Source organism: Eschscholzia californica, unplaced genomic scaffold, assembly GCF_041429995.1.
Source record: "Eschscholzia californica isolate CP2 unplaced genomic scaffold, dmEscCali1.0.p SCAF_4, whole genome shotgun sequence".
In the NCBI taxonomy this organism is placed as follows: Eukaryota; Viridiplantae; Streptophyta; class Magnoliopsida; order Ranunculales; family Papaveraceae; genus Eschscholzia; species Eschscholzia californica.
Window position 1 is genome coordinate 55404130 of NW_028238461.1, and position 19069 is coordinate 55423198.

Sequence of the window (19069 nt, forward strand, 5' to 3'; positions counted from 1 at the left end):
ATCACTTCATGTGGGTATCATGTGCATCACATTTTGATGCACATGATACCCAATATTTGGAGTGTCCTCTTCAAATATCACTAATTATACTAATCACCACTATTTGTATTTAAACCAATATCATCTAATCATAAATCTTCAAGATAACTAATAACTTTTGTACAAAAACAATGTCACAAGTAAGCAAAATAATTGTAGAGGTTTGCATTGGCGCACACAAAAATTACTGCCGCTTTAACCGTTTTTATTGGTCTTATCTGTCTTCGTCACATAATTTGTGTCGCTTTAACATTCTTGTATATAAATAACATCTCACCTTCCAATAATTGCAGGAGTGTAGTTTGTTTCCAATTAGTTACATCTGATACTATCATAGGCAATTAGTAAAACCCATTTTGTCTCCCCACATTAAATAGCAGATTTTGAATCTTCCTAAAAAGACTAATAAAAGTCCATACCAACCTAAATTCTATGAAATATTTGGAGGATCAACCACCAACATTTTTCATTTTTGTTAGTTGTCAGCTAACTTTGATATCGTATCTACATTTTACGGTATTACTATGGCGTTTATGTACTAATTTCAATCTTATAATATAACAATTAACAAGACATGATAAGATTTAACCCATTTAAAAAATAAAACCAAATGACACGCCCCTCTAATCAACCAAATGAAATGTCCCTCTAATCAACCAAGCATGGAAATGAGTACAAGCGCACATACATATCAAAACAACTTTGACATGATTTCTCCATACGACATTCAAACACGTGTTCCCCGGAAATTGAAAAAGAATAAATACTTAAAAAGCACTAACATTTAACCAATAATTTTACTACAATTTTTCTGCACTCAATATTAACCTTGAAGCAGAAGAAATCTCCCCCACTAACATTTGTGGACATCATGTTTTCTTAACAAATCCTCTATAGTCATCTCATGCATCTAAACCATAGCATAGCTTTCTATATACATCGTGAGTTGGCAAAGAGAATAACTTTTTAATTATTTCATGGTCCCATTTATTATAAAGTTTCTCTGGACATTTTGAATCATGAAGAACATCTTTCTTTTTCTTATGAAGACAAATGCATGAAAGAGAAGTTGTGATCAAAAGCCACTACTACCAACACCACTACTAATAACTTGAGAAGTTACTAGAAAAAAGTGGCTTCTTTCAATCGCTATATAAAGAGGTGTCCTCACTTTGCTATCTCAACAACATATATATTCTACATAGAGGGACACGAATATATATTCCTTCTTACAATACTGTGGTTGTGACAAATTTGGTTAGGTTTCAAAAACATGGTGAGGTTATCAAGAATGATTGTTAGTGGTGTATTCGTTGTGTTATTACTCCTTATGGATGTTTCTTCTGCCGCTAGATTTTATGGTATTGGTGGCACAGGAGGAGGTGGTGGAGGTGGGGAAGGTGGTGGTGGTGGAGGTGGTATTGGAGGGATTGGTTCTGGTTATGGATCAGGGTACGGCTCGGGTGGTGGTTCTGGATATGGTGGTGTAGGAGGATACGGGAAGGGTGGTGGTGGTGGGGGTGGGGAAGGTGGTGGCGGAGGTGGTGGAGAAGGTATTGGCGGGATTGGTTCTGGGTATGGCTCAGGTGGTGGTTCTGGATATGGTGGTGTAGGAGGAGGATATGGGAAGGGTGGTGGTGGTGGGGGTGGCGAAGGTGGTGGCGGAGGTGCTGGAGAAGGTAGTGGCAGCATTGGTTCTGGTTATGGATCTGGGTATGGCTCGGGTGGTGGTTCTGGATATGGTGGTGTAGAAGGAGGATATGGGAAGGGTGGTGGTGGAGGAGGTGGGGGTGGTTCGGGTTATGGGTCTGGAGCAGGAATGGGCAGAGGATATGGGTATGGTTCTGGGAGTGGTAGTGGTTCTGGGTATGGGTTAGGAGGAGAAGCTGGCGAAGGTCATGGAAGTGGTGGTGGTGGAGGTGGTGGTGGAGGATCTGGGTCCGGAGGTGGCAATGGATCCGGTTATGGGTCAGGGTATGGAAGTGGGGGTGGTTCTGGGTACGGAAGTGGTGGGGGACGTGGTGGAGGTGGTGGGGGAGGAGGAGGTGGTGGTGGTGGTGGAGGCGGAGGGGGTGGCGGATCTGGTAGAGGGTCAGGGTACGGATCAGGTTATGGGTCAGGATCTGGTTATGGAGGTGGAAATGGGAAGTTCCCTTGAAGCCTTCATATTCATTCTTAATACTTGGGAGTTTGTTTAATAATTGGATTAATTAATAAACCTCAGGCCATGCAATGAGTGGATATCCATGCAAGTCTAATTACTTGAATAAAAAAAAAGTTATGTCTTTTTCCGGCATTTAGTTTGTATTTATCAGTTCTAGTTTGATATTGTCTAAGATGTGATGATATGTTGTATGTAATATTTGTTTAAATTTAATAAGGACTTCACATGCGTGGAAATTTTAAACTAGTTTCTCTTATTATATAGTTTGTTTACAGTGGCCCGAAGTTCGTAACTTATCTACACAATTATATCGTAGAGTATTATTTATTTTAGTGCTTATTATGGCAAATGTAACATAAACTTTGTATTTTCCACTTTCGTTTTTCTGTGGCTATAACATTTTCAAGTTTCTTTCCAACTTGCGCAAAAAAGTACAGGCTTGGTGGAGAATATTTTACTTTCATGCATGGGGAGGGTTAGGATGTGAAAATCGGGGCCTTGTGTCGAGAGAATACAAACTCTATAGATACCCCTTGAGGTTCGTGTGAGGAACAAAGGCTGCCTGTAGAAATAATAAAGCGCCTATAAATTATCAAACATAGCCTCTGGAACATACCTCTAAAGTGATCGTTGATGAGTTTTGTAGATGAGGCCAGATTATGTTGGATCGATCGTGACACCCACTGACATCGTGTGCCCAGGTTTGTTTTCACAGTAGCCTGCTGGCCCAGATAGGGGATAGCTCGAAAAATTTCCCCTCGTCTCCAACTTTATTCTTTCTGCTTTTTACACCAAGATTCGAACTTCACTCTCTGAAGAAGAAACACAAGATTACATACTACATTATAATAAGAAAAAATATATTAATATCTAGATATGGTGGTGTAGAAGGATATGGGAAGGGTGGTGGTGGTGGTGGTGGTGGGGGTGGGAAAGGAGGTGGCGGAGGTGCTGGAGTATGTATTGGCGGGATTGGTTCCGGTTACGGATCTGGGTATGGCTCAGATGGTAGTTCAGGATATGGTGGTGTAGGAGGAGGATATGGGAAGGGTGGTGGTGGGGGTGGGGGTGGTTCGGGTTATGGGTCTGGAGCGGGAATGGATCTACTTGGCAGTTTGTTTAATAATTGAATTAATTAACAAATCTCAGCCACGCAATGAGTGGATATCCATGCAAGTCTAATTGCTCGAAAAAAAAATTATGTTTTCTTAAGGCATTTAGTTTGTATTTATCAGTTCTAGTTTGATATTGTCTAAGATGTAATGATATATCGTTTGTGGAACACCTGTTTAAGTTTAATAAGGACTTCATCGCAGAAACTTTAAACTAATGTCTCTTAGAATAATTTATCTTATTATTTAGTATGCTCATGTTAGTCTAAAGTTTATAACTTACCTACACAACTATGTCGTAAAGTATTATGGGAGAGAACAAGAACTAGGCATATTTTGGACAGAAATATTATGGGGTTTGTTATGATTCGTGTTTCTCTTGATTCTAATCCACCGAATCGCTAATCATGACAAGCCACATAATATTTCTGCCCACAGTCTCTCTAGTTTCTCTTGTCCCTAGCATTACTCTTACTTTATTGCTTATGGCACATGTAACATAAAATTTGTATTTTCCACTTTTATGTTCCGTGGCTACCAAAATTTCAAGTTTCTTTCAAACTTATGCAAAAAGGCAATAAAAAAAAAACTTATGCAAAAAGGTACACCATAGTGGGGAATATTTTAGTCTTTCATGCATGGGGCGGATTATGATGTACAAACTGGGGCCTTGTGTTCAGAAACTCTATAAACACCCCATCAGGTTCATCAGGAAAAAAAATCTGCCTATATAAATAATAGAGCGCCTATATATTATGAAACATTCTGAGTGGACTTTGGAACACACCTCTAAAATGATTGTTGATGGGTTTTGTAGATGAGGCAGATTAATTGATTGTGACACCCACTAACATCGTGGATGCAGGTTCCTTTACACAGTAGCCTGCTGGCCCAGATTGGCGATGGCTCGAAAAATTTCCCTTCATCTCCAACTTCATTATTCCTCTACTTTTTACAACAAGATTCGAACTTCCCTCTCTGCAGAAGAAACAGAAGATTACATACTACAATATAATACGAAAAAAACATTAATCAGAATTAGGATACTTTCATGTTTCAATCAATTACTCGACTTTTTGAACAATTTTACCGTTTTATTAGTTTTTATATTTACTCAATTTACATAATCTTCACATCTCAACAAAAAAGAAGAGAGAACAAGACGACCTAAAAAGTAAATTAAAAGGACAGTGTCAATTATTGGCGGTATAACTTGAAATTAGTTTTCTAACATTATATTCTATAATTTAATTTTTAAATTGATCATATCAGAACCTACACAATTTAGTTATTATCCATACTTAAACGGCTAGCTATAATATACTATGTATATCCACATAGAGAGAACATATTATTTTTATCTATTTTACTTCGCATCGCCTCCTAGGTGGGGACCAATGAGTACTGTAAATGACAACTATGATGCATGCATCACAACATAGAAACTTTTAAGTTAAACAGTTTAGTCAGAGTAATTGTTATTCAATTTAACGATCTCTTTTAGATACGGCTGTTAGTTTTTGTCTGAATATATGAAGTCGAAGAGATTAAATCTACTAAAACTACATCATCAATGATGGTTTCTAGTCCTCTTTAGGAGGGTCCCCACTTAAGTCAGGTAACCTAACTTTTCTTACTTCATTTAGAAACGATGTATCACAGCAGCGATGTAAAAATGAAACAAAAACAGGTTAGGTGAAGACATTAAAGGAAATAGATTATAAATTTTGGTCGGTTTCGACCAAAACCTAACAAACGTGGGGAGCTGATAGAAAAAAAATAATAGTTATTTCAGGCAGCACACTCTTGCCATACGAAAGCATGCTTTCCCCATGAGGAAGAATGTTTTTGGCATGCGAAAGCATAGACTTGAAGATTCAAATAAAAATATTGGAATCTAAAGATTCTATATTTTGACTTGATACGTGTTGCAACAAGAGTTGCTGCTTTCTGTGCCCTACCATTTATAATGTAGAGTATCACATGAGGATAATGAATACTTCTTAATGCTCGATTATGAAAATAATTCTGCATAAACGTAGAAGAAACAAAACTAAGTGTAAAGACGCCTACATTAAACATAACTATAATAGTAGCAACTGAGTTAGAAAGGAACCTTAGTGCCCGCCCCAAAAAAAAACATTTGTTTTTGTCACAAGATTTCGAAGAAGATAAGAAGGAATTTTGGTTCAAAAAATGTGAAATTAATCGTGATATATATATATATATATATATAGAGAGAGAGAGAGAGAGAGAGAGAGAGAGAGAGAGAGTCCACCATAGAGTTGACCTAACAAGTATAAAGCTTAGTAGGTTATAAATACCTGTATCTATCTCTGGTTCTCACTGTGTAGCTGTGCCCCCACAAAGAAAGACTTTTACACTTGCATTACCTGTTTTCATAAACAAAGATTCAAAAACCTAAAGAAATAGAAATGATTCCTGCAGGAGTAAGTTATACTAATACTACTATTAGTAGTTCATGTCTATTACCAGAACCACTATCACAATGTGATCATCTTCAACCTTATGGTGGTGATGGTGGTTTAGTGCCATATAATCATTTTCTCTCTTCATCTTCCTTTCCTCATTGTCAAGGTAATATAACTACCGCCTCCACCTTGATCGATGGTACTATTATTGCCGCTGCTGAGGAACTATCCTCTCACTCTAATGCAATCCTTTATAATCTCTCAGTTTTAATGGACAAAGTTCATCAACTGCAATCTCTGGTTGATGTAGTAACTATCTCACCTCCTCGTCTTCACCATCATCATCATCTTAATGGTGAACTAATTCAACTTCCTCTTGACGGAGCTACTCATGATGATCAATTAGCTATAGCAGCAATGGATAATCAAATTCAAGATATCATCCTTATTGCATCCTCAATGATTTCCACTTGTCAACAGTTGGCTATAAGTAACTCCACTAATTCTCCCAATGTCAATATGATGACCACCCATGATCATGTTCGTCTCTCTTCCCAACTTATTGATCATCAACATCCAAGTAATGTTTACGTAGGAAGTGAAGATGGCGATCGTGGGACTTTCTTCATCGCCAATAATGAGCATCCACCACACAATCCTTGGTTCCCCTGCAGTGCCGATAACTATGTAGACAATAATCGTCATCAACAGAGCATATCTACTAGTTGCAGTGACACCATTAACAACCACAACAACAAAGATAAAAAGATGACTATGGTGATGGTAGAGATGGAACTACTACATGACGATGATGATGAAGATCATCATAAAGTTAAAAATGAAGATATTATAGATGATTCCCCCCATAAGAATTATGAAATTGTTGAATTAAAAGCTGAGGTTCTCTTAGCTAAATACACACATTATTGTCAAGTGTGTGGAAAAGGATTCAAACGAGAAGCGAATTTGAAGATGCACATGAGAGCTCATGGGGATGAATACAAGTCGAGTACAGCTCTGAGCAACCACATGAAGAATGGTGATATTAGTTCAACGGGAGGTACGAACAGTTATTACCCTAAATTGTTTCCTAGAAAATATTCGTGCCCACATGAAGGATGTAGATGGAACAAGAAGCATCCAAAGTTTCAGCCATTAAAATCAATGATATGCGTGAAGAATCACTACAAGAGAAGTCATTGCCCGAAGATGTATGTCTGTAATAGATGTAATCAAAAGCAGTTTTCGGTGCTTTCGGATCTAAGAACTCATGAAAAACACTGCGGTGATGTTAAATGGCAATGCTCATGTGGGACAACTTTCTCTAGGAAAGACAAGCTTTTGGGTCATTGTGATTTGTTTTTTGGTCATTCTCCTGCTGGGACTTCTTTGATTACAAGACTGCCAGTAAAATTCGGTATTCATACTGAACGCATCTTTGTGCATTGATATAATGATTGATGAAATTCATTACCTAATTCATGATCTAGAAGTATTTTATTCATCTCTCTCTCTCTCTCTCGTGTTGTTGGTGTTGGGAAGTTGTTTTAGAAAATGAAGATGAGTGAGATTTAGTGGAAGTTTAATGTCTTCTATTCTTAGAGTAGGATAAAAGCACTCTTATAAATGATCTAATTTAACTACTGTTTAAATGATAGCTTTCGTTTTAACTGGGATGTGATCCACTCGTGATAGCTATGTTGTAATTCCCATGAGATCCTCCACAGAATACGTGACTCTTAACTATTTCTCCCATCTAGACCGTCTACTCTTTTTCTCCTCTGAAGTATAGTTGGAGAAGTGTACCAAGATATCTCCACGATAAAAATCAAGTATAGAGAAAGATTTGTCACATCCTGGCAACCGAAGCAATCCTTCGTAAAATCATGGACTCGGCTGCATGTGCCCGTGATCGTTACTTCCCTAACAAAAAATAAAAAAAGAACGAACGAAACACTAATTAGATTAATATCCGCTCAGGAACCACTTCTAATACCTGTGGGACATGAAATCAGCACAAAAGATATCTATCACTTGCCTGTAGAACAAAAGACCCTGATCAAGGAACTAAAAAAGGAAAATACAAAAATTTATGTGACACTTCCAAGGAATCAAACAACTAGAAATATGAATGATTTCTCTGCTCCTGATTTGACTAATCTATCATTTCTCCACCACAACCAACAATAACTCCAATATGCTCATCCGCAACACCAAATGTCACCGATTATTTTTACCTTTCTGCAGTACTACATATGCTTAGACGGTTAGACCTAAGATGTATATGTAGTATGCACCAAAATGGTCCACGCCATTTGTCAGAAACACCAAATAGAAGCAATATGGTGTTTTTTGAGAAGCCAATACATGGCTTCAGCTATTTTATCATTAGAATGAACACGTCAGGACTAATATTTTGTTTACATTTGGAAAGATGGATGTGAACTCTTATTTTTTTACTTTTTTCCTGATATATAGTAATCCTACTTTTTCATTTTTCATTACTTTCCCCCACTATACAGAATATTTGAGAAGGTAAATACTAAAGAGTGCCAGTTGTTCAAATAATTAAGCAGCATGACATGTGCCATTTTTATCATCATTTCACCCTTTTGAGTTTTAGAGACTAAAAGCTATGATACCATACTATGATCAGGTCTGTTCTGTTTGCTCTCGGTACTCTAGTTGTCTTACTTAAAAAGCATAATTGAATGGAACAAAATCGTATACCCAGTAAACAAAATAAATCATCTGAAGGAGAATTAGGTAAGATCTATCGAGTTTAGCTAGGAAGGTGAACCAGCGAACTACCATCTCTTGGCACAATAGAAATCTAGAAGCCCTTTTGTTTCACTTCCTAATGAGTTTGTAAAATGGCAATAGATATATTACACAATTGCTGCATATTATGTTTAGTCAGTGTAAAATTTAAATAGAAGAAAGCATAAACTTATGCTAGCGGAAAGCTCACCATCGAATTAAAAACCTTTATACTAACCTTTCCCTTATGAACAAAACAAATTTCTGCACCAATTGTGAAACGTAGTAATAAACCTAAGAAAACACAGTTCTCAAGTCAGAGAGTGCAGGTCCAGAGGAAAACATGACTAAGATCACATGAAAAATTTTGTGGGTCAATACCTGAAGATGGATATGGAGCATAAATACATTATGAGTAACGAGCATCACAGCAGCCTATCAAGAATATTGCTTGCATATATTCCTTTGAAGTCCATCAAACTGTCTCAAGCCTATCACATCAAACCAGCGTAACTGCGTAATGATCCTGATGGGATACTTTGATGCTAGCTTGGATCTTCAATGGAAGACCTGGACAAAGAAATAGCATGGATGGCAGTTATCAATGAACTCACCAGAGATAGAAAAATCCCAACCTGTCCTGATATGACAGGTAGCTTTCACTCATTATATATATATATATATATATATATATATATATATATATATATATATACATATACACTTTGATTAATTGATTCTTCTCAAAAAAAAATATTTAGATAGTATCACTTTTCCTTTTCGATCTGAATATGGAGATCTAACTATGTTGTAAATAAACAGGAATAAGGTGTAAAAGACGAACTTATCGCCCTTCAGGACAAAAAGAAAAACAAACCTTGGGTAAATATAGGGATAGTAGGGTCTGGTGCATTCTGGTGACCAAACCTGTATGTGTCAGTTGTCATCTTATAAACCCTTAATTACCTTTCCTAGTCACGCTCTTGAACCAATGAATGACTTCCGCACCAAGTTTCCTACCAATACTTGTTCATCCAGCCTCATCATAATCGGAAAACCTCGTAAATATATACACACAAATGGCCCTAAGGGAACAAGCATCTCCAGTAACATGTGGACCGCTAAAACTTTGCAAATGATTGGTAGGCAGCTAGTTGAACTTGAAAGTGAGAAAATTTGTACACCTCTGACATACCTCACTTTTATTCTTCCCTCCCTGAGACAGAAAGTTTCAATTGCACAAGAGTCTGGATATTCCTAAGTATCTTTGAGGAATAGCTAACAGTAAACAGAGTGGAATCACATTGATCTGAATGATGCATTTCAACCAGATATAAGTTCAGCACCAGGGAAAGAAAGCAAGCTGCCAGTCAACATTTTATATTGTTAGGAGGGGAATAAATTCAGTTATATACTAATATCATAACTACAAGAAACTGCATCTAGTAAGTAATCATGTTTCATACACCTATACAGCCAGAGAGCATGCCAGATAGCGGTATCTAATCGATGTGTAGGGTTTCAGCTAAAGGAGAAGAACAAATAAAATTGCCATCGTTAGTCTGGTAGACTGGTACCTTTTGCCTTCTCTTTTATACGTGGACGAGTAAGCAAATTTATTGAAGCAATCACAAATGAAACCATAGTATAGTACCAGAAGATCCATTATCCGATCTAATAAATGAAACGGAGAACAGGAAACATAAACTTCTATAACAGAGAGATGGAAAAAAGGCAAAAAAACGAGAAGATGGATGTCTCGCCTGAAGCTGAAAAAATATTGCTACTGATCGCTTCTGTGGCACCACATCTGGAGAATAAATGTACAACACCTCTGACAAACCCATTTCTCCCAGCCTCGGTTACTTCTAAATGCGAAAGGGGTTATGCATATAACACAAAATAAACACACAAATCATTCTTCTCTACCTCCATTTTTCTGTTCCATATTCCCGCGATCATCAAATTCGTGACTTTTCTTCTTACAATTCTTGATCACCCACGCTTTTTCTTTCAAGTTTGTAGTCCCTCCCAATAGTTTGCATGCAATAAAAGCATGCTTTAAACACGCGGTGTCCCTCACTTGGCCCATTTCTTGACCCACCGATACCATTATCCAGTTCAAATCCTAGCCCATCATGAGAGTTACATGGGCACCACGGAAACTGTTACCAGTTCTGGTTTTAGTTTAACAACGCCACCATGTGTTGGTTTGTAATGTAATTGATATCCATGAGTGGACTAGTCCAGAATCCAGATTACCAGATATGAGCTGCTCCTATGAGGACTTTTAAGCCCTTGACTTCGGATGTTTTAAAATAAACGACTTGGACTCTAACCATGATGAGAATGCATAAAGGTAACATTCAGGCTGGAATATGTACGTGTTTATACTTTATACCAAGGAATAAAATGTCGACATATTTCGGTCGAAATGACCGAAACATGTCCTAAATTCACATCATCGAAACGAAATTTCCACCGAAATCTGATACGAAATTTCGAAACTGAGATTTAGGTTTAGGGTTTCGAAAGATTCTAAAATCAGAAACTCATATAATACCTTAGTCGTTTATCTTTTACCTATCTGTTAATTTGTTTCATCTTTCTTGACTACTTCTCAAATATTTTGTTCTTCAAGAGATTCTTCTCTTCTTTAGGTGATCTTTAACTTTAGATTTCGATTTTAGGAATTTAGTTTGGGATTTGAAAGAAAATCTAAAGAGAGAGGAAGAGGGAACAGTCGAAACTGACTGAGAAGTCTTAGAAATAGGGATTAAGGGTTGTATTTAAGGGGAAAACAATTTTTACTACAAAACAAGTATGTTATGTTTTATTTTTTGTTAGCCCCCTAACTATTACTATTATAGCAGATTGGATCCTAAGCTAACTGTTTTAGGTTTACCTCTGAAAAATAATTCAATGTACCCCCTAAACTAACTGTTTAATTGCAGATAAGCACCTAACTTAACTGTTTTAGTACTAATAGAGTTAAATAACTCAATTTACCCCCTAAACTAATTGTTTTATTGTAGATTAGTACTGAACTTAATTGTTTTAAAACTGTTTTATCATTCCGGAAATTTGTAAAATTTCCACACAGAGCGAAACGTTTCCACGAAACGTGTCCACTTTTGGACCGACCGAAATTTCCATCGAAACCGACATTTCATTCCTTGCTTTATACTACATTACCACTAATGAGTAACAACTGGATGCAGTGACTGAGAGGATGAAAATATTAACCTTACTACTATTCACTAAAGCAGTTAGCTTAACGTTTTTGAACCCTCTGCATGCCAGATATCAAAAAGCAGTAATGAAGTAAAGTACTAAAGCAGGCAACCTTTCAGTGCAGCTTTCAGCAATTAGTCTAAACCAACATGTGTTAACTCCCTAATCATATATCAGTTGCAAAAATATGTTCACTTCCCTCATTTTTGAAAATTCATCCAATTTGTTTCCCAATGAAAGATTTAACCTCATGACTTCAGAACTACTTATAAACTCACCTATTAGTCCTGATCCAACATTCAGGTCTGGACGAATGAAGTTGTAGTCCATAATCATGTTCATTCCCATTTCATGTTTATAAGTAAATGCTCTTGCGGCCAGGATTTTCAGGAAGAGTTTCTGATGAAATATTGAACCCAATGCACCAAAAAAAAAAGGAAAAAGTAGGAAAACACTGCAAGTCTGAAGGAGCCTTACTGAGAAATGGAAAGTAGTTGAACTTGCATGCATCATAGCCTCTGTCCTCTTGTGACCGTATACCTCAGAGTTTTCTTCAATTAAAGCAGCATCTATCTCAAGGGGACCAACGATCGCCTAGGGACAAATTAGTTACTATGTTCTGATAGTTCCATTACGTATCTGGAACATCCTGTTTAGCTGTTTACATTAGCACAACCGTATATTTCTTTAATCTAGCATAAAATGCCCTTTTAGTTGAATTCATCACAAACTGCACGTAAATATGAAATATAAATAAAGCGATATTACGGGAATCATGCTTGAAATTTGAAATAATCCATTACAATGTTTCGAGAGAGGGGGGTAGAAAGTAAACGATGGAGATTAACTGAAGTGAAGGGTTTTCTTCCATTGCAGAGGTCCTACCTAAAGTGAGCAGAAAAGGTCTTAAGGGTCAAACTGACTTTTATTAGACTTTCCAACTAAGATATAGGTATAATAAATTATGTAGATAGGTCATAGGTGTACTGTATAGCATTGTTTGAGGCAAACAATGTGATTCCCACCCCTTGTTCATCTCCATCCTCATTTTATATACAAACACGATAAAATGAACAACAGTCCTGATCCATATAAAACGTAGATTGGGGTGTACATGTAATCTTTTGCTTGTGTAAAATATTTTGACAACAAAATTTGTAGAAATTTATATTGTAAATGCTATAAACTTCCTATAAAACAAACAATAGTCCAATAGGAGGGTTGTGTCTAACCAATCTACTGTCAAAACTCAAAATGCACTACCAAATCACAACTACCCTTTTCGAGTTGTTGTAACTTGTAAGTTGTAATTCTACATAAGGACTATAGAGTCTAAGGATGAACTCATTGACATATTAGTATACATACGTGTTAGGATAAGCAAGTACAGGATGTCTTCCCTACGTGAGAGGAACAAGAGTTTTCTAGCTATGAGAATCCTTTTTCAAAAGCTTAACTAAAAACCATAACACGCATAAAAGAACAACTCTGATTACCCCCACAATCAGAAACTGGGAACATCACATCTCTAAAATTCTATCATTTATTACAAAATAAAATAAAATAAAATGAAAAGTAGTAAGTTATTTACCAATATAAATTCATAAACTTTGCAGACAGCAAAAACTTGTGTTTGGTACATAAGTCAGTCGGTGAGCCAATAGAGATTTGAAGTAAATTTTCAAAAAAAAAAACAGATTTGAAGTAAAATCACTCTACTTCATCTACCATCTCTGACTTCACTGAGTGTCAACGCCAACAGAGTGCCATACAACAACCTTGATTCAACTACAAATAACATAAGAACTAACAATACCAACTCGTGGAGTAAATATGTGCAAAGTAAAAACTTTTTAGTTTATTGCAAGTACTTTTAAACCTCCATTCAAAAACTGCCTTTGTTTAAAAAATAGAGATATATTAGAAAAGAATAAAATACACATAAAATTTGCCCATATATCAAGCATCCTAGCTTAACTATAAATACTTCTCGCGCAACCTATAATCGATTATATGGTTTTATACTCCACAAAACCACCATAAGTTAAGTATATATCAAGTAATCTAGAAATACCAATCCTAATGGAGAAAATTTTCGCCCTCGTAAATACTTTTTCAAAGTTGAACTTGGTTAATAAGAAAACAAGAAAATATTATACAGAATACAGGCCCATGGTTCAAGCATCAATAGCTTCACTATAAATACTTCTCGCGCAACCTATCATAGATAATATGGCTTTATAGGCCACAAAACCACCATAAATCAAGCATCTATCGAGTAGCTAGAGATACCAATCCTGATAGAAAAAGTTTTGACCCTCGTAAATACTTTTTGAAAGTTTGTCTTGGTTAATTAGAAAACAAGAAAATGCATACAAATGCATGTCCATGGTCAATAGCTTCACTACAAATACTTCTCGCGCGACCTATGATGGATAATATGGTTTTATACACCACAAAACCACCATAAATTAAGTATCCATCGAGTAGCTAGAAATACCATTCCGACACGGAAAATTTGGGCCCTTGCAAAATACTTTTTGAAGTCGTTGGTTAATTAAAAAACAAGAAAATACATACAAAAATGCCCCACGGTTCAAGCATCGATAGCTTCATTATTTATATAAAGAAACAACAAAACGGCAAGTATGAAGTAATTTAGGAATACACAACAAATTAATAAATCTTGCGGTAGGCATAGACTAGCGTTTTGTAGAAAATCCAATCTACGCACCAATACAAATTTAAGTCTAATCACTCTACTTCATCTACCATCTATGACTTCATAGAATGTCGACATAGTGTCATACAACAACCTTAATTCAACTACGAATAACATAATAAGTAACAACACCAACTCAAGGCTCAAATAAAACTTGTGTTCTGTACGCAAGCAAGTCTAGGCACCATAACTTGAAGTCAGCATAAACTTGTGTTATGTACGCAAGTCAGTCTACAAAGTACAAACGAATACAAATTTGAAGTATAATCATTTACTTCATCTACCATCTATGACTTCACTGAGTGTCAATTAAGTGCCAACACAACAACCTTAATTCAAGCACAAATCACATAATAAGTAACAATAACAACTCAGGGAAGTAAATATGCGCAAAGTAAACACTTAATCGATTGAAAAACTGTTTTTGTCTAAAAGTATGAGATATGTCATACAACACATACCCCATGGTTCAAGCATCAATAGCTTCACTATAGATACTTCTCGCGCAACTTATCATGGATAATATGGATATATACACCACAAGACCAATATAAGTTAACTATCTACCAAGTAGCTAGAGATACAATAGAGAGAATTTTGCTCCTCGTAAAATAGTTTTTGAAAGTTGATGTTGATTAATTAAAAAATATAAATACAATACATGCCCCACGGTTCAAGCATCAATAGCTTCAGTATAAATACTTCTCGCGCAATCTATGATGGATAATATGCTTTATACACCATAAAACCACCATAAATTAAGTATCTATCGAGTAGCTAGAAATACCATTTCCAATTAATAAAATTTGGGCCCATATAAATACTTTTTAAAAGTGGGTTTTAGTCGATTAAAAAACAAGACCAAAGTTGTAGTGCCAGTGGAGAAAATTTTGACCCTCTTAAAATACTTTTGAAAAGTAAGCGCTTGTTAATATTGTTTTCAGTGAATAACGTTATAAATTCGGAAAAAATATTATTCACGTTATAATTCAGAAACCAGAAATATGCTTTGTTTTAAGAAATTGTATAAAAGTGAGGCACGCTCATAAACTAAATACACGTTTTGCTTGTAAGAGCATGTGCAAACAACACAAATATTGAAGTTGTATATAACTTCCTATCATTAGTTGTAGTTGGCCTTAATTTCACCTACATAGTCTTAAAAGACTGGGCATTCAAAGTGAACACAAAGAAAAAGAGGTATCAAGCATTTAAACATATCCCTATTGCAGTCAAGAATATGAAGCAACACATAAATATCAAATATCAAAAATAAATGAGCTAAATAACCACCTAAATTACCAAGCAAACTATATAAACCGACTTAAGATACCAAGCATACTAATTAACCAACATGACAGCATCAATTTCAGAAAGTTTGGGAAGAACAGTAAAAAGTGGGATTTTACTTGGGTGAAGCAGCATACTAGCATTACCAGCATTGTTCTTCTGGTCGAAAATGAAATTATAGTCAATAATAAGAGATGCAGTCATCCCCCGTAATGTCTTTCCAGTCTGCAGTTTTATCCTGCAAAAACAGAGTAGTGATAAAGAGGAATTAAAGAGAGAGAGAGAGAGAGGGGGTGGGGGGGGGTTATTAGTAAAGGTAGTTGCTTACAACTCTCAAGTTTGTCCACTCACAAGATGTATTGACATGGACGCAGCAGTTTCCACAGTTAAAAACAAAGTGTTCCATATGAACCATAGAAAATTCAAGAATTTGCAAAATACTAGCATCAATAGGATGATGGTTAGCCGTAGTACTATTGCGTCAATGAAGAGTCGTGATTGAAGAATCAAACAGGAAAAACTCCTTAAAAAATCTATCAAGAAATTCTGCATAAAAATTACTTAGGAGATGGAAAAAGGATCAGTGAAGTAAGAAATAGATAAAGAACTTGAAATAGTAAGTCTAGTTGAAAGACAGATCCAAGAAAAACAGAAACTTAGTCTTTAATACTCCGTCCAAGACTGGAACAAGAAATAACATCAGACCACAAGTACCAGTTGGTAACAAATTAAAATGCATAATAGCTCATAACTACCACGTACCATGTAATTGGGCCCTCTTATAATACAATTGAAAAGTAGCCACTTGTTAATATTGTTTTCAGCGAATAACGTCTTAAATTCGGAAAATATATTTTACACGTTATAATAATAAAAAAGTTATTAATTAAGAAACCAGAAATAAGTTTTGTAATAAAAAATTGGTACAAAAATAGGGACACTCATTAACTAAGATATGAACATTTTGCTTGTAAGAGCATGTTCAAACAACACAAATATGGAGGCCATATATAACTTCAAAATCGATCTATAGTTGCAGTTGGAAATGATTTCACCTACAATAGTCTTAACAGACTACCGGACTAGACAGTAGACATTCACATTGAACACAAAAAAGAAGAGGTACCAAGCAATTAAACGGCAGTCAAGACTATCAAGCAACACACAAATATCAAAAATCAAATATATGTGACCTAAATAACCTCCTAACACACCAAGCAAACTAAATAACCAACATGACAGCATCAATTTCAACAAGTTCGGGAAGAAGAACACTAAAAAGTAGGATTTTGCTTGAGTGAAGCAGCACAGTAGCATCAGCAGCGTTACTCTTCTCGACGAAAATGAAACCATATTCAATATTAAGAAATGAAGACAATGCGCATAAAATTTGCCCCATAATTTAACCATCAAAGCTTCACTATAAATACTTCTCGTGCAACCTATCATGGATAATATGGCGATATAAACCACAAAACCACCATAAGTTAAGCATCTATAGTGTAGCTAGAAATACCAATCCTGATGGAGAAAATTTTGACCCTCGTAAATACTTTTTGAAAGTTGGCCTTAGTTAACTAGAAAACAAGAAAATACATACACTTTTTAGTTTACTGCAAGTACTTTTTAAATTTGCCATTAGTGAACACTTAATCTAATGAAAAACTGTTTTTGTTTACAAATTTGAGATATATTAGAAAACAAGAAATCATATACAACACATACCCCATGGTTCAAGCATCAATAGCTTTACAACAAATACTTCTCGCGCAGCCTAACATTGATATTATGGCTTTATACACCACAAAACCAATATAAGTTAAGTATCTACCGATTAGCTAGAGATACCAGTCCTAATGGAGAAAATTTTGGTCCTCGTAAAATACTTTTTAAAAATTTGTGTCGATTAATTAGAAAATACAAATACAATACATGGCCCATGGTTAAAGAATCAATAGCTTCAAGATAAATACTTCTCGCGCAACCTATGATGGATAATGTACACCATAAATTAAGTATCTACCGAGTAGCTAGAGCTACCATCCCCAGTGGATAAAATTTGGGCCCTCGTATATACATTTTTAAAGTCAGTGTTTGTTGATTAAAACACAAGAAAGTAAAGATACAATACATGGTTCGAGCATCAATAGCTTCACAATAAATACTTCTCGCGCAACCTATCATGGATAATGTGGCTTTATACACCACAAACCCACAATAAGTTAAATATCTATTGAGTAGCTAGAAATACCAGTCTAAATGGTACAAAATTCAGCCTCTTGTAATACAATTGAAAAGTAGGCCCTTCTTAATATTGTTTTCAGTGAATAACGTGTTAAATTCGGAAAATGTATTTTACACGTTATAATAAAAAAAAAACTATTAATTAAGAGACCAGAGATAAGTTTTGTAATCAAAAATTGGTACAAAAATAGGGCACACTCATAAACTAAGATACAAACATTTTGCTTGTAAGAGCATGTTCAAACAACACAAATATGGAGGCCATGACTATGAACCAACACACAAATATCAAAAATCAAGTATAAATGAGCCCCTAAGATACCAAGCAAACTAAATAACCAACATGACAGCATCAATTTCAAAAATTAGGGAAGAAGAACAGTAAAAAGTAGTAGGATTTTACTTGAGTGAAGCGGCACAGTAAAAAGTAGGATTCAATAATAAGAGATAGAGTGATCCCGGCAATGTTTTTCCAGTCTATCCTGCAAAAACAGAGTAGTGATAGAGAAGAGTTAATGAGAGGAGAAAGAAGGAGAGAGGAATTGAAGTAGTAAAAGTAGTTGCTAGCAACCCTTAAAAAACCCTAGGGTTTGCGATTGAAGCACCAAACAAAAAGAACTCCTTAAAAAACCTATCGATAAATCCAGCATTCACGACCAAAACAATAGAGTACAGAGAACGAGAGACGGAGAGAGAGAACAGCTAAGAGTTACTTACTTCAAACGCGACGAAGAAGGATCAGTGGACTAAGGACGTAGATCATCAACCTGGAATTGTAACTCCTCCGTTGAAAGAAAAACAGAAACCCTAATCTTCTATCTTCTTAGGATCTTTCGTACACCGGTAAATATTCGAACGAGAATTAAGAATGACAGAGAAACTCGTAACTGGAGTAGTGCGTATCCTGAGAGATTGTAATTTAGGGCTCCATCGTTCTTCCCTCGTCGTTCTCGTTTCCCTCCCTGCTTTTTTTCCCGCGATCATTGTGACTTCTTGATCACGTATCACCGATCATTCCTTGTTTCATATCCCCTCCCAAGAAGTTCGCGTAAAACTAACGCGTGCTTTAGAC

The 19069-nt window shown here is 35.8% G+C and overlaps 2 protein-coding genes and 2 long non-coding RNA genes across 4 annotated transcripts; 2 read left to right on the top strand and 2 right to left on the bottom strand.

Moving 5' to 3' along the window:
• The first annotated feature begins 1209 nt into the window (after window positions 1-1209).
• LOC147546443 (uncharacterized) lies at window positions 1210-2449 on the top strand. Its single transcript, XM_086673651.1, has one exon. It carries the CDS (start codon window positions 1313-1315, stop codon window positions 2195-2197), a length of 885 nt encoding a protein of 294 aa, XP_086529777.1. The 5' UTR covers window positions 1210-1312; the 3' UTR covers window positions 2198-2449.
• Window positions 2450-5666: 3217 nt separating this feature from the next.
• On the top strand, window positions 5667-7417 carry LOC147546444 (protein SENSITIVE TO PROTON RHIZOTOXICITY 2-like). The gene has a single exon (XM_086673650.1). The coding sequence runs from the start codon at window positions 5751-5753 to the stop codon at window positions 7194-7196; it is 1446 nt and encodes a 481-aa protein (XP_086529776.1). The 5' UTR covers window positions 5667-5750; the 3' UTR covers window positions 7197-7417.
• A 136-nt stretch (window positions 7418-7553) lies between these two features.
• On the bottom strand, window positions 7554-9870 carry LOC147546445 (uncharacterized). The gene is made up of 4 exons (XR_015239794.1): window positions 9385-9870; window positions 8889-9077; window positions 8746-8801; window positions 7554-7670 (listed from the first exon to the last, which is right to left on the bottom strand). It is a non-coding gene; the product is annotated as an uncharacterized LOC147546445 (long non-coding RNA).
• Window positions 9871-12415: 2545 nt separating this feature from the next.
• On the bottom strand, window positions 12416-18792 carry LOC147546446 (uncharacterized). Its single transcript, XR_015239793.1, has 3 exons — window positions 18715-18792; window positions 18401-18479; window positions 12416-12471 (listed from the first exon to the last, which is right to left on the bottom strand). It is a non-coding gene; the product is annotated as an uncharacterized LOC147546446 (long non-coding RNA).
• Between the last annotated feature and the right edge of the window lie 277 nt (window positions 18793-19069).